This window comes from Nomascus leucogenys, chromosome 22a (assembly GCF_006542625.1).
Source record: "Nomascus leucogenys isolate Asia chromosome 22a, Asia_NLE_v1, whole genome shotgun sequence".
Taxonomy (NCBI): domain Eukaryota; kingdom Metazoa; phylum Chordata; class Mammalia; order Primates; family Hylobatidae; genus Nomascus; species Nomascus leucogenys.
In genome coordinates this window covers 131,681,538-131,694,171 of record NC_044402.1, presented here as the reverse complement: position 1 = coordinate 131,694,171, position 12,634 = coordinate 131,681,538, and the positions used below count along the sequence as shown (strand labels likewise).

General features: G+C 36.0%; 1 protein-coding gene across 1 annotated transcript in view; it reads right to left on the bottom strand.

Annotated features, from left to right (window-relative positions):
- PSMD1 (proteasome 26S subunit, non-ATPase 1) overlaps positions 1–12,634 on the bottom strand; it is a 114,435-nt gene that overhangs the window by 90,546 nt on the left and 11,255 nt on the right. The window contains exons 6-11 of the mRNA XM_003274736.4: positions 10,297–10,440; positions 8,051–8,277; positions 4,274–4,334; positions 2,672–2,800; positions 1,089–1,177; positions 237–315 (exon numbers count right to left, since the gene is read on the bottom strand). Of these exons, the coding sequence (XP_003274784.1) occupies positions 237–315; positions 1,089–1,177; positions 2,672–2,800; positions 4,274–4,334; positions 8,051–8,277; positions 10,297–10,440 (729 nt within the window). The remainder of the gene's footprint in view (positions 1–236; positions 316–1,088; positions 1,178–2,671; positions 2,801–4,273; positions 4,335–8,050; positions 8,278–10,296; positions 10,441–12,634) is intronic.

Below are 12,634 nucleotides of genomic sequence, written 5' to 3'. Positions count from 1 at the left end.
TTTATCCTTTCAATGGCTTAGACGTCTTCATAGAAACAAATTTCCACTTTTTATTAAAAACAAACACACATATAAATACTTTAGTATCTTATTTACTTTAGCCTTCTCTACAAAATGACTTACCTGACTTAACAAAGTGTACTTGTTAATGAATTATAATAAACTTTTATTTTTTCTTAACCCCAGAAAAATTACTTCTTTTCTGATGCCTGTATACACTGACCAATATATATTACCTTATGAATTACACCCAAACTGGCTGTAGCAGTAAATTTTGCCCAGTTAGTGGCTCTGGCCAACCATTCCAAGTTATCTCTGTAAAAAAAGATGATATATTTTAATTAGTATTAAAACAAATGAATTCCTTAAAGCTTTTTAACACTAAGGTTAAAAGCATTAAAATTTTACCTTGAACCCTTCCAAATTACTTTGTGGATCTCAAGTTACTACTGATTCTATTTTAACTCTTAAGTTGTTCTTAGTATTTTAAGGATTTTTAAAATGCACGATACGTAATTCTACTATAAATAAAAACAAAATTATGTAAAATTTTAGAGCTTAATATATTTCCTTCGGAGAGCCTATCATCAAGCCAAGTAATAAAAGGAATTAATTTTACCTTAAAACAAGTAGAAATACACAACAAAAAATACATAAAATAGCAAAAATATAATTTAGAATTAAGGACTGGTTAACAAGGAAAGTCCTCAACATCTCTACAACAATGTTACCAGTGTCTATTAAAAACGATTTTAGGCCGGTGCGGTGGCTCACGTCTGTAATCCCAGCACTTTGGGAGACTGAGGTGGGTGGATCACCTGAAGTCGGGAGTTCAAGACCAGCCTGGCCAACATGGCAAAAGCCTGTCTCTACTAAAAATACAAAAATTAGGTGGGCATAGTGGCATGCGCCTATAATCCCAGCTACTTGGGAGGCTAAGGCGGGAGAATCGCTTGAACCCAGGAGATGGAAGTTGCAGTGAGCCGAGATCACGTCACTGCCCTCTGGCCTGGGCCACAGAGTAAGACGGCCTCAAAAAAAAAAAAAAAAGATTTTGAACCAAAGTGGAAATCAACAAGCATATTTACCTAAGAAACTGGTCACTGGTTGTCCCACAGTGCATAAAAGAGTTTGCTATAACGGTTGCTGTATGACATACAGAATTCCGTACTGCATCCTGCAACAACAAATACAGAATTGTTTCATCACTGGCAAAGCATTCATATATGCACACCCTCACACACACAGTCAGAGGTTCTATTTTGTGGTAAAAGCATGAACAAACTGAACTGAGATTTAAAATATGGATCTTGGGTATTTCTTTTATAAAGATTAAATAGCTAGTTTATACAAACAAGCAAGTCAAAGTTTTATTTGCAGTTTTAACAGAGCTCAACGACAGATTTTAGGTGGGGAATTTAGACAGCAGATTTTCTATTCTTTGGTTTAATTAAACTTGCTTTTTCTCTTCTCCATCTTGCCCAAGGTCTCCAAGGTGTTGAGATAACCGAGGAGCAGTGCTGCACCTCTGACAGTTAACAAATAATTTTGTTTATTTTTAGTTTTTGAGACAGAGTGTTGCTTGGTTGCCCAGGCTGGAGTGCAGTGGTACGATCTCAGCTCACTGCAGCCTCCGCCTCCTGGGTTCAAGCGATTCTCCTGCCTCAGTCTCGCGAGTATCTGGGATTACAGGCATGTACCATCATGCCCGGCTAATTTTTGTATTTTAAGTAGAGACGGGGTTTCACCATGTCGGCCAAACTGGTCTTGAACTCCTGACCTCAGGTGATCCGCCTGCCTCGGTCTCCCAGAGTGCTGGGATTACAGGCGTAAGCCACCGTGCCTGGTCAAACTTTGTTTATTTTTAATGAGACTATGTTACAAAGACTAGTTTTAAATTGTCATGAATGGAGACTATATGATTCTGTATATTTTTTGCCACTTGCAAAAACTGTATTAAAAGTTTCAAAGAGCATTATTACACATGCTTTAATCAAACAACTGTTTAATCATTCAATAATATATGGCTATAAAAAATGACTTTGCGAAGGGGTATTGGATAAATAAGAGAGAGAAGGAAGATTTGTCATGTTATACATCTTTTTATATTAAAATATTTTGAATCAAATATATTACTTGCTAAAAAAACTGAAATCGGTATTAATAACTGTTAAGATCAATATCTCAACAAATGTTGCAACAAGGTAAGAATCGCTGCTCTCAAGGAGATCATAGTTCATTGGGAAATACAGAAACATAAACAACCTATATTAGTATTCTTTTTTTTGTAATAAAAGAAAAGCACAGATTTATTGAAAGTACACTCCACAGAGTTGGAGCATGCTGAAGCAAGCGGCTCAAGAGCCTATCTTAATATTCTGATTGTGCTATTTGTCTAACTGCTCCATGTATACATTAAAAATGAAAAATGAGTTAACTAAGCTCCCCAATAAGAGACAAGCATAAAAACAGGAGCTCAATCATTGCTCATTTTCTTCCTTTCCAACAACTCCAAGAGGATCATTGATTGCTATTTTTTCAAAACTTAAATACTTTTTCCTTAATTGGAAATAAAATAAAGAAAGTATCCAACAAGAAATAATATAATTACTTATATTCAACAAATAACTAAATATTTTTAAAAACCATCTATTATTGATGAATTTCTTACCTTTGTGTTTTTTAGAATCATGAGGTCTGTATTATTGTTTCGTATTAAGAACTGCAGATGTAACTCAATAGCCATTTCACCACTTAAAATTTTAATCATTTTCAAAGTCTGGTCCTTAGGCTCTGGACTCTGCCAAAACAAACAAAAAAAAATGAAAACTCATAAACGGTATTACTATAATCCAGTAACCCAATTTTATTTCATCAGTCCTAAACCAGTGAAATTCAAATAGTCCATTTTAAGAGAAAGGAGAATTTATTTATTTCTTTATTAGATGCTACTGAGATATGATACTAGCTTGATGGAAGAATACAATTCATCCCCAGCTAGCTTTCAATATAAAATATTTAAATATTTAAAAAAAACTGGGAAAGAATAATTACTGATGACACGCAGGAAAATTACTTTTTATTAAATGAGTCAATTTATATTTTCGTTGAGAAACTTCCTACTTGAAACTGAGAAAACTGAAAATACCTTTAATCAACATATATATATGATTTTTTTTTTTTGAGGCAGAGTTTCTCTCTGTTGCCCCAGCTGGGGTGCAGCGGTGCGATCTTGGCTCACTGCAACCTCTACTTCCCAAGCTCAAGCAATTCTCCTGAGTACCTGGGATTAAAGGCGCATGCCACCACGCTCAGCTAATTTTTGTATTTTTAGTATTTTTAGTAGAGACGGGGTTTTGCCATGCTGGCCAGGCTAGTTTTGAACTCCTGACCTCAGGTGATCCACCCACCTTGGCCTCCCAAAGTTCTGGGATTACATGCATGAACCACAGCGCCCAGCCTTGCTCTTATGAACTACCATGCCACCAATGCAACTTTCCAACCAGGTGAAGAACAGCTGAAGTTTACAGACCTGAGCATCAGGAACCAACAGTCCAACAGACCACCACTGTAATATTTACCCTACCCTTCCAATACGCCACAAACATTAAAAACAACAAAAACAATTAACCTCCCTCCCATATATGTTGCCATTTGCTAGAGACCATACCTTTTTTTCACCCTGTGACAGGTAATTTGAAGTTATTTCAGACAGAAATAACTTCTGCCTGAAGTAAGGATCTAAGGATTTGATCTCTTCTAAATGTCTTTTTTGGGATCAATTTTTAAAACTTTAATCTTTACAGAAAATTCATTTTTATAAAATGACTTTGGTATCAAACTTAACAGTAAACTTTAATAAAAGCATGTATAGATATGTACTTGAAAGAATTTACGATATCCTGTGGAAATATTTATTAAGTAACAATCTCAACTTCAAAAAGTGCACTCGCTGGGCAGAGGCTCGGCCCGGTGGCTCATGCCTGTAATCCCAGCACTCTGGGAGGCCAAGGCAAACGGACTGCTTGAGCTCAGGAGTTCATGACCAGCCTGGGCAATACAGCGAACCCTGTCTCTACAAAAAATACAAAAATTAGCCAGGCGTGGTGGTGCATGCCTGCAATCCCAGCTACTTACTTCGGAGGCTAAGGTGGGAGGATAGCTGGAGCCTGGGAGGCAGAGGTTGTAGTGAGCCGAGATTGCGCCACTGCATTCTAGCCTGGGTGACAGATCAAGACCCTGTCTCAAAGGAAAAAAAAAAAAGCACACTCACGGCTTCTGGTGTCTTTCCTACAAATGCACTGCCTGTCTTTTCTTCTGTTTCCATTGAGTCACTGAAATGAAAAGAACCAACAATCAATAATTTTTTCTGAAGAGAAGTATGATTTGTTTATACCACAGATCTGAACCATGTCCAAATTGAATATTTTGCAAGAAAATAATGTTTACTTAAGTATTACCATTAAGAAATAAAAAATTCTACACATCTCTAAGATGGAGGCAATCCAGTTATTAAATTTCCTCCAAATAATAAAAAACATACAAAGCAACTAGGTTAGCAAAACCATGGACAACAGGCCAGGCGCGGCGGCTCATGCCTGTAATCCTAGCACTTTGGGAGGCCGAGGTGGGCAGATCACGAGGTCAGGAGTTCGAGACCATCCTGGCCAACATAGTGAAACCCTGTCTCTACTAAAAATACAAAAAAATTAGCAGGGCGTGGTGGCGGGCACCTGTAGTCCCAGCTACTCGGGAGGCTGAGGCAGGAGAATGGTGTGAACCTGGGAGGCAGAGCTTGCAGTGAGCCGAGATGGTGCCACTGTACTCCAGCCTGGGGGACAGAGCCAGACTCTGTCTCCAAAACAAAAAAAAAAAAAACAAAAAAAAACCATGGACAACAAATACAACAAGAACAGGTGACAACATATCTCCTTCATTCACAAAACACAGTCAGGTAAAGCAAAATCACCACCAGCTACAAAATGGGCTTGAAAAGAAGGGGCTGGGACCCCAAGTACTCTTAAATCTAATCAGCCAACACCCCCTTGTAGGTCAAAGCACCATATTGAGGAAAAAATGCTGGGCAGAGAATCCAAATTAAAAAGGCAGGGACAAAGATAAAGAAGGTACCAATAAGCCTGGGCAACAAAATGAGACCCTTGTCTCCACAAAAAAATTTAAATAATGAACCAGGTATAGTGGTGTGTGCCTGTAGTCCCAGCTACTCTGGAGGCTGAAGCAGGAAGACTGCTTGAGCCTAGGAGTTCGAGGTTGCAGTGAGCTATGATCACACCACTGCACCCTAGCCTGGGCAATGGAGAAAGGAAACAGAGCCAGGAGATCCCAAAACAAAAGCCATTATTTTGTATAGTACTCCATAAATGCAACAGAAGAGGAAATACTAGAGGGCAGTAAAATTGGAAAAACTATCATAAACAAGCCTCCTTTGGAAAAGTTTAGAAAAACTAATTTCAGTAAAAATAAGCTACAGAAAAGCATCAAAGTAAAATCTCATAAAATATTAGAAAAAAGTTATTTCAAAACAAGTAAGAGAAATTAGGAAAATTACATAAAATATACGACTATTACATATTAGAATTACAAAAACTCAGAAAGTAACATGATAGAACTAGAGAAAATCAGAAATAAAAGAGAAAAAAATAATTTCCGAAATGAAGATTAACTCAGAAGGAACTTGTAACCACCACACATAAGCCTTAAGAAAAGGAGAAGGCGAGAAGAAAGAAAACTTGTTAAATCAAAAATAAATAAATAGGCCAGGTGCAGTGGCTCACACCTGTAATACCAGAAGTTTGGGAGGCTGAGGCAAGCAGATCACCTGAGGTCAGGAGTTCGAGACCAGCCTGGCCAATATGGTAAAACTCCGTTTCTACTAACAATATAAAAATTAGCCGGGCATGGTGGCCTGCACCTGTAGTCCCAGCTACTCAGGAGGCTGAGGCAGGAGAATTGCTCGAAGTCAGGAGGTGGAGGATGCAGTGAGCTGAGATCGTCCCACTGTACTACAGACTAGGTGACAAGACTGAGACTCTGTCTCGAAAATAAATAAATAAATTCTATCCCCCTAAGATTGAGAGAAAATTAAAGATGCTGCCTCTTATCACTCCTATAATGTATTGGGAATCCTAGCCAATATAGAAGAAAAAGAGAGAGAAAAGGTATAAAGATTACAAAGGAAGGAGTAAAATGGTCTCTAACTGCAGATGACCAAGATGCCAATAAAGAAAATTCTATAAAAGGATCTACTTTAAAATATTTACTTAAAAAAATCATTTATAAAGCTATAAATGATTTTATCAAGGTCATAGGATTCAATGTTAGTATATAAAAATTATATTTCTATACACTACCAACAAAAAAAATAGAAATTTAAAAATACCACTTCACAACAGCATCAAAAACAAATTATACTTAGGGATATAAGAAAATTAATTTAAGAAAAGATGTGTAAAACCTCTGCACTGAATCTACAAAACACTACTGAGAAAAAAAATAAAAAACCTAAGTAGGCCAGGCGCAGTGGCTCACGCTTGTAATCCCAGCACTTTGGGAGGCCGAGGCGGGCGGATCATGAGGTCAGGAGATCGAGACCACGGTGAAACCCCATCTCTACTAAAAAAATACAAAAAATTAGCCGGGCGTGGTGGCGGGCGCCTGTAGTCCCAGCTACTCGGAGAGGCTGAGGCAGGGGAATGGCGTGAACCCAGGAGGCGGAGCTTGCAGTGAGCCGAGATTGCGCCACTGCACTCCAGCCTGGGCAACAGAGCGAGACTCCATCTCAAAAAAAAAAAAACCTAAGTAAATGAAAAAGATCACCATATTCCTGGATTACAGGATTCAATATTATCAGGATTTTGATGTGCCCCAAGTTGAAGATATTCAATACAATCCCAATCAGAACACTCAGACTTATATAATGCAAAAAATCTACAATAGCCCAAAGAATCTTGAAAAAGAAAAAAGAATCAAAATTGTAGGTCTTACAATACCTGATTGCAAGACTTAGCATAGTTTTAGTAATAAGGAAAGAGGTAGTGATATAAAGAAAAATATAGGCATACCTTTGTTTTACTGCCCTTCAAGGAAGTCTATTGGAGCCACTTTCCCAATAGTATGTGATCACTTTGTCCTTGTGTTACATTTTAGTTATCCTTGCAATATTTAAAACTTTTTAATTATCATTATATTTGTTACGGTAATCTGTCATCAGTGATCTTTGATGTTACCATTGTAGTTGTTTTGGGACACCATGAACCACACCCATATAAAACAGCAAACTCAATCAATAAATGTGTGTGTTCTGACTGCTCCACACACCGGTCATTCCCCCATCTCTCTCCCTCTCCTTGGGACTCCCTATTCCCTGAGACACAACAATACTGAAATTAGGCCAATTAATAACCCTACAATGGCCTCTGAGTGCTTAAGTGAAAGAGAAAGTCCCACATTTCTCAGACACAGATATCCAGTGAAAGAGCAGGCTAGGGGGCTGCCGGCATAAACAGACACAACTAAGACACACAAATGTTTTTAGTAAGTGATCTAAACGTGTAAAATACAGAAAAATAAAATTTTAATACCATATCAATTTGTACAGAATGCAAATTTCTAATACTACAGAAATTTGTGTATTTAGTTCTAATAAAAGCACAAAAAGCTGAGAATGTTCCTTACTTTCTAAATATCTCACCCAGATATATCTAACCCAAGTATCTAAAAAGAAGCCCCGAACTATCCCACCTGAGTTTTTAAATTTACTTGATTAAATAGTACACATGTTGTCTGGCAGGCTCTCCCTACGAGATAATCGCTTCTATTTCTTTCCAGAAGGGTCAATTTCTTCGGTTTTCCTTACTACTCCCAGCACAGCACAAAACAGAGCAATAGCCTAATAAGACTTTAAAATCTATGAAAGCTAGTGGCAAAATTTATTTATTCTTAGAATATGCTTCCTATAAATATTCTACCTGTCCCCAAAATGAAATAAAGATTATTCAATTAGTTTTGATGTAGAAAAAGGTACTTATACCTGTCTTTCTCTGATCCCGGAACAGTACCCGTATTCGTGGATCCAGGCACAGAAGCAATAGGGGTGCCAACAGTTCGAAGATTCTGGATTACAGATGACAAAAACTGCTGGCTAGCACTTTCATACAAATCAAAACAAATCTGATATGCCATCAGGAGGTTGTCTTCCTTTACCAGTTTTTCTAAGATATCACTCACAGCCTGAGGATCATCTAAGAAAATTAAGCACTGAAATGGAGATAAAGAACAATTACTTAATAATTAAAAACTTCATCTACAAGGTACTTAAGGAGACAAAATCAGCATTATAGAAAACCTCAAAATATAAGCACAGGCAAACTAGGGCAGACTATCCAGTCTAGCACTCTATTTCTAAATCCAGCACTAGATGAAATTTTTCTAAGCATGGCATCTGTCTTCCATAAAAAAATCCATACAAATTATATTTATGACTCTTAATGCTGTGCCTAGTAATCAGCAGTATTCAACGCTGGTTGTTGAATGAATCTTGGCTTCCTTAAATCTTATCTGTAACTTATACCTAAGTGCTCCTTAATTTGTATTTTCTGCCTTAACCATATGTTATGGAAGTTACTCATTCATTTAACAAACATTGTGTTGTATTGGGCCAGGACAAGAGACATTAAAATCACCATTTTGAAGCATTTCTCTTACTACTCTTATGATCTGCCATTGTTTTAACAAAATTATCCAACAAAGTTAGAATTTTTCTTTTAAAAACTCAATTTAAATTTTCTTGTTCCCTTAGGCAGCAAGCAACTTCAAAATAAACACATTAATCAAAGTTATTATAAATTAAGAACACGAAATAATAGAAACAAAATAAGTGGTCAACAATAGGGGAATGATTAAGTAAGGCAAAGTATATACACTGAATGATTACAACAATCAAGTAAGAGGACTCTATGAAGAGTTAGAACATGGAAAAATGTTAAAGACTATATACAATTAATACTGTTTATCCACAGAGAAAATAACTTGGTAGCTGGAGCCACGTAATAGGAAGACTTCATTGTATATCCCATAATTCTTTTTGAATTTTAAATCACATGAACATATTATCTGCTCAAAAAGATATTATTTTTAAAATGAACAATAAAGTTTTTAAAAATAATAAAAAGATAAGGAATAAAACAGCTGAAAGAAATAAAATTGCCTCTAAGGAATAAAACTGAAATACAGACAGGAAGAGGGCAGGGAACTACTATTTTTCATGTGAGTTTAAAAAAAAACTATGAAAAATATTTAGAAACAACAAAACTCCAAAAACCTATGTAGAGAAAACTGAAAGGAAATACATTATTAAATACTAAATTGACTTTGGGTGATGTAAAAAATCAAGTTAGAATAGTAAGTTGACTTTGGGTGATTCAAACATGGGTATTTTTTCTTCCAGTATTTTGTTTCAAACTTGCTTTAAAAGGGATTGTAAAAAACAGTGTTTTAATCTAAATTTTTAAAGTCTAGAGGATTAAAATACACAGGAGCACATTATAATGAAGAAACAACAAAATGTGCAATAAAATGCTATGCCCTGAGCAGAATACAAAAAATGTATACAATATATCAATTGTTAAAAAGTAAACCCATGCACACCTCCAATCAATAAAATACAATATAGTCATTAAAAGAATGCAGTAGATCCACATGTGCAAATAAGTAGGGAAAAACATCTATGTCTTACCTTTGGGAAAAAGCCCAAATGATGGGAAGGAGAAGCCTTACTTTTCATTTTATATATTTTCTGTACCATCTGAATTTTTTTTGATGTGTAAGAAAATTTATATATAGAAAGAGATAAAAGATACCCAAATGTTTTGGTGTGTATGGGTAATGAAACTATATATAATTTATACACTTGGAATTCTCTTTAGAATGACATAGTACAGCATAGGTACTGTTTTACTCTTTTCTTCTAGCTTTTTAAAAAACCTTCGTTATTTCTAAAAATTTCCTTAAATTATTGGATTATTTTCAAAATGAAAAAAGAATATATAGAAAGAATGTGTTGCAACAAAATAGCTTTTTAGTGTTGTGAGATTTAGTTTCTTATTAATAAAAAGGAATATAAAGCACATACCTGATTTTCACAGGGCTGCTGTGAAGATCAGCTGAGATACATGCATAAAGCCACTATAGTAATATGAAGTAATAAAATGTGAAGTGGTATAACATAGCACAGTACAGCATGGAGCAATGTAATGAAACATAATGTAATGTCATTACCTGACAAACATTGATGAAATCAGGTTTCTCCAAGTTCATGTAGATTTTAACTAGAACTCTTAGTACTTTATTCCGAAACTGTTTATTCTGCATTAAAGACATGCAGAGCTTAAGGCTATAAGCTAACATTCCTGGGACATCGTTCTGAAAGAGATAATTTAAAGATATAATGTTATCTGGTTATTGCAGCATTATGTTTATTTAGAAATTGAATTATTTTAATCTTGCTTCTTTAGTCAATCTAGGAAGCCAATTATTTAAACCTCTTAAGCAATACAAACTTAAGAATTTTAAACGATTTTAGATGAAAATCTTAAAAGAATTACATATTTCCACATCATTATAAAAAATGGATTATAAACAATATTTAGTGGTACTCAGAATCACCATTATATGAACATAGTATATGAACATAGTATACTATAATAAAGTGATGCTGTTAATTATTATAAAAGATATACAACTGTCCATACACTAAGTAGCTATGTTTTCCAAATGTGTCTGCTGAAGTCTTTCTGCTTCTTACCTTGCTACTAGACTCCTTCATGACTTACTGCCTACACTCACTTGCTGGCCAAGAAACACAACACAGCTCTGAGTGACTCAAGAATTGAGTGCTGTTACATCTGTCTGGTGCTCTCCTTACGAGAAAACTTTGATCCAGGCTCTATGTGTTTACTTGGTGATTCTCAAAAGTATCCCCAATATTTGAGACTTCACCCCGTAAAAGGCCTTCAACATAAATTAGTACACTGAAAGCTACAGGAGTGTTTCTCAAAAAGTGAGTTGTGACTTTCCACTGCATAATAAAATCAATTTAATGAAGTGTGACTAGCAAATTAAAAAAGTAAAAAATACAATTTAAAAATAACAGAGTTATGTCACAAGTAGTAAGGGTAGGTATTGGTTTCATAAAGCTCAAATTACATCTATACGTATATGCGCACTGGGATACAAAGTAAGATGCATTTGTTACTCTGCTTTATTTTTTTTTAAAACATTTATCATTCTTTTACTTTATATATTTATCTGTTTGACTGCTTGTTCCCCTTGTAGATTCCCCAATGAAGTGCTTGCTTTGGGCAGGAACTTTGTTGGTCTTGTTTGCTACTACAGTAGGTGCTCCTTTATCTGAGAGGAATATGTTCCAGCACCCCCAGCAGATGCCTGAAACCACAAACAGTACCAAACTCTATATAAATTATGCACAAATTTCTGTTTTCTTCTTCACAATTTTATGGATGGAAGATTCATTCTTATGTACATCTTAGCGCAGCCTCAGCATACAATTTTTTTTCTTTCCTTATTAAGTTGGGAATTTTCACTTTTTCAATTAAAGGAAGCAGTTTAAGGCTTCTCTTTAGCATATCTGAATTGCCAACATCACTATTTTTGTGCTTTGATGCCATTACTGAGTAGAATAAGGGTTATCTGAACACAAGCACTGTGATATTGCGACAGTCAATCTGATAAGCAAGGTGGCCACTGAAGTGACTAACAGGCAGTGTATACAGCATAGATCTACCAGGATGATTCACATCCCATGCGGGATGGAAGGAGATGCTGAAGGATTTCATTATGCTAGTCAGAATGGTGCACAATTTAAGACATGAATTGTTTATTTCTGGAATTTTCTGTTTAATATTTTCAGTCTGTAGTTGACTGCAGGTAACTGAAACCACAGAGAGCAAAACCATGGATGAGTGGGGACAATGCACATCTCCACTGCCTAGAACAGTATCTGACAAACAGTAAGCACTGAAAAAATATTTGTTGAATAAATGAAAACAAAAAATGTAATCTTATACACATGAAGACAAGGATGGGCTAAAACTGCACAAAAATGAAACTGAGAGGGAAACAAGGGCCATTATATCACATTAGACTGTTCACTCATTCACTCATTTAAACAAATCGTATTATTGATGCTAAACACTGCCTTAGGTTTTGGGGATGCAGTGGTGAAAAAGGCACATATACCTGTCCCGATATAGCTTATGATCTAGTGGGAAAGATAGCTATTAACTATCTACTAATACAATTATCAAGGGATAAACACCATGAAAAAATGTACAGGGCTCCGTAAGATTAACAACAGAACTGGACCTAGTCTTTGCTTAGGGGCATGGGTATTGGGATCAAAGTTCTGCAAACAAGGGATAGTTGAGCTAAGTTCTGAATTGTGAGGAGAAATAAAGCAGGCAAAGAAAGGAATGGAGGCCAGGTGTGGTGGCTCACGCCTATAATCCCAGCACTTTGGGCGGCTGAGACAGGTGGATCACTTGAGGTCAGGAGTTTGAGACCAGCCTGGTCAACATGGTGAAACCCCATCTCTACT